Source organism: Asparagus officinalis, chromosome 7 (assembly GCF_001876935.1).
Source record: "Asparagus officinalis chromosome 7, Aspof.V1, whole genome shotgun sequence".
NCBI classification, from domain to species: domain Eukaryota; kingdom Viridiplantae; phylum Streptophyta; class Magnoliopsida; order Asparagales; family Asparagaceae; genus Asparagus; species Asparagus officinalis.
In genome coordinates, this window is record NC_033800.1 from 106385480 (window position 1) to 106389441 (window position 3962).

The window sequence follows — 3962 nt, forward strand, 5'->3', positions numbered from 1 at the left end:
AGATGCAAAAAGGTCATATGCGAGTCATAACAAGTAATGACAAAGTGGAAAGTATCCTATGATTGCAACAGATCAGTTAACAACATCAGACAAGTACAGATCTCATATGTAATAGATGACATTACAAGCATGTAGTAAGAAAGCTAGCAAGTAATAAATTACCAATTGCATTACTGACCACAAATGGCATAGCAGGCGAATAATAGTTGCGATATTGCAGCGTAAAATACATGATAGTGGGATAAGATTAATGTAATTTGTTGCCTCAAAATGATAAATAACAAACATACAACCACCCGGCAAATGATAGGACAGCAACAGATACTAAGTGAATCATAAATAGATACAGTCGCACAACAGAATTTTAGTCTGCAAGATTTCTCTTTAATAAGGTACACGACCAACTAAGGTAAATTACTTATAAAAACCTCAGGACTACGGTAGCAAATCACAAGGCAGACTCGTGAGTGTCACCATGCCGATATTTACTACAATAATCAATCCACATGTCCAATGCGATTTGATCTCTACGAGACCTCCACTCATCCTTTGAGGCGTTCTGTTCTCTTACTGTCTGGGACTGCGTGAAATCCATAACGTTGCTTTCTTCATTGATTTCCTCTTCGCCGTCCTCCTCTTCAATGTCAGTGGTCTCATTGAGCAATTCATCCTCTGGGTCAACTGTTGCAATGTAGTTATGGAGAACCGTGCACGCCAGAACGATATCAACTTGTGCGGGGAAAGGGTAATGGGGTTTTGATGTGAGAATCTTGAAACGGTTCTTCAATATACCGAAGGTAGCTTCAATCTTTGACCTCAAAGATGAATGTCTAAGATTGAATAGCTCCCTCCTATTTTGAGGTGTTCTCCCCGTAAATTCCTTTAGATGATAACGAACACCACGATACGGGGATATGAAACCCGGCTGGGTTGTGTAGCCCGCATCACACAAGTAATATTTTTCTACACATTACACAGTTTCGTATTAAGATCTGTATAATGGAATAATTATTGAGGAATTTCAATTTGAGTTAACAAGAATTTTACCAGGGTACACCCGTAAGCCATATGGTTGTGGTCTAGACAGAGCATCCTGAAGGATTCTATAGTCGTTAGCCGACCCCTCCCACCCAGCTAAAACATAAGTGAACAGTTTGTTTGGTGTACAAGCCGCGAGAATATTTTGTGTGACACATTTTCACCCTCTGAAACGCGATACAAGTGTAGCAGGTAACATAGCATCCACATGTGTCCCATCTATCATACCTACGCAGTCCTATGGAGTACAACTTACTACGTTAAAGTAATTTATGATTTGTTTAAAGAATTGATTTGGAAAAATGGTAGAGTGGGTGATATATCTTGAAAAATGGATAAAATGATGGGTTGCTTAGGATCTCTGGAGGTACTTCATTCGGTGCTTGTTTCATAAATCGGCCTTGTATGCACGAAATAGCTTGCAGCACTCTATTGAAGTATTTACTGACTGTATCCCCTGATCTTATGAACTGTGTTCTCATCGTCCGATTTTTAGACTTATGTCCCAAAATATTTAAAGTTATGGCAAGTTGCTTCTCAACTGTTACATTCCTTGAGTCCTTTAAGAGATCGAGTTTCCTCATTAACGATGCTAGTTTCATAAATGCAGCCGAGCGCATTCTAACAAAGTTTTGACAGCTATCACTATAACCGTGAAATATTCGTCTCATCAAATCAGCCCTAGTCTTTTCCCTCCTTAAGTTCTCCTCACTTGGACCAGACCGTATTGATCTACGGGGACGTTTGATGCTCCCCAAAAATGTAAAAATTATTACCATGACTGAAAATGCAGCACCAACACACATTCTTTTTACAACCTCTTCATCATCAAAATCACCATCCATCTACAATATTTAGGCCGCAGTTAAATTAGGTAAATAAAAATCCAAATAAACCTTTCACTAACATTCTCCTTTTATTTAGACAGGGCTGGGGTCTTTTAAATAACAGTCTAGAGTACACAAATGTAAAAATTATGTGATTTGAACAAACTTAGAGAGAGAAACGACTGATTAAACAGGTTATGTAATACAAGCAGCTACTTGGAAAATTCCCAATTAACTTAAATTATCATGTATAAGACAAGCTTTCAGGTAGTGGATATAGACATGGTCACGTTGCAATGAACGAAAAAATTAGAGACAGAGCATTGGAGACGCGAAGAGCACGGTAATAATTAGCTCTTTGATGAACGAAAAAGATGCAGTTGCAATGAACAAAAAAAACCCTAAAAATCACAAGGTTAAATTTTAAACTCTTAAAACTTGATGCATGTTACTTATTTAAGGATCTGAGCTCTCTGATGAAGGGATACCTTAAGGTAAAATCGGAGTTGACCTCAAGCAGTGGAACCTGATGGAATCCCCCTTCAAGGACCAAAAATCTACCGGATCAGGTGTAGATCTGGCCAAGCCGCTCAAATGGAAGAAGGTAAGAAGCAGAAATCACCCGAAATCCCCACCGTCGCTGCTGGATCTGGCTAGGATAACACAAACAACCCATGAATGGTCGCTGAGGGCTCATTACCGAGATTTTTCTTCCACCGACTTACAAAAAATTAGAGTCAGAGCATTGGAGACGAGAAGAGGCGGAGCAATGGGGAAGACTGAAGAGAACGAAGAGGCGATGAAGATGACCTAACATTTCCCACTTTTCTCTTCCCCAGGCTCGGAAGAAAACCCAAGGGATTTTTTAATGCCGTCGCTTCACATTTCCCAGCTGTTTTCAGGCCAAAACCAGCTGAAAACAAAATTGGCAAAAGTCCTACGTGGAAGTGGTTTGCAAGGGTACATTTCTCTAAACACGATAGTGAAACGAACAGGTGAAATGGAAATCACCCGAAACCACTTTCCTATGTGGCATCAAAATTTGTTTTCATTTCCCAGTTTTCCAAGTTTTTTTGGGCCAAACGAACAGGCCCTAAGAAGATAGACGTCATAAAGGATGAACACGGTAGGATCCTCACCCAGAAGGCTAAATGTGTGTTGTGCGGCCGGATTTTCCAAGCTCATCATAAGAGTGGCGCCAACCACCTTAAACACCATATAGAAAAACATAACAAAGGCCAGACTCCTCAAGGTGATATCCGACAATCTATGATTTCCCAATCCTCCTCTTCTGGTAGTCTCGATACTTGGAATTATGATGCTGCCCGAGCCAAGAAATGTGTCATCCGGTTTATCATTCTTAAAAATCTTTCTTTTAAATTAGTAAAAGATGATGAATTTAAAGATTTGTTTAGAGATGGTTTTTATCCTAATTTTAAAAAAATTTCTCATCAAACCTGTCAACGTGACATTTTAAAATATTATCGAACGGAACAAGGAAAAATAATTTCTTATTTTAAAAATTTAAACTGTAATTTTTTTTTAACTTCTGATATTTGGACATCTAGAGCACAAACAGGTTATTTATGTATCACAACACACTAGATTGATAAAAATTAGTAAATGTTTAAAAGAGTTATTTCTTTTATTGTAATTGAAGAGTCACATACTAGTATTAATGTAGCCAATTTAATAGTTAAAGAACTTACGAAACTAGAAAATGATTAAAGAATATTTTCTCTTTCACTAGATAATACAAGTAATAACAATGTAGCTGTAGATTTTCTCAAAAGAACTCTGTCATTGCCCTGTCATAGTAAACTTTTTTATATTACAAAAGTAAACATGCACAAACTGTGTCGGCGATCAACCGAAACAGGCAGAAACCCTTCACAGGTTTCTATCTGCTTCGAAACAAATCAAGAAATGATATCATTATTTTCTAAGCATAATATTACCGATATCAACATATATGAAACAACATGAAATAAAATATTAGCATGTAAATATATCGTCGAAACCCTAAACATTTATATACACATGTTTAAACGTTTTAAAAGTAAAAACTTATGATTTAATTCATGATTAATAAATTTT

General features: G+C 37.3%; 1 protein-coding gene across 1 annotated transcript; it reads right to left on the minus strand.

Moving 5' to 3' along the window:
* Positions 449–1883, minus strand: LOC109847609. The gene is made up of 2 exons (XM_020416841.1): positions 1484–1883; positions 449–963 (listed from the first exon to the last, which is right to left on the minus strand). Exons 1-2 carry the CDS (start codon positions 1881–1883, stop codon positions 449–451), a joined length of 915 nt encoding a protein of 304 aa, XP_020272430.1.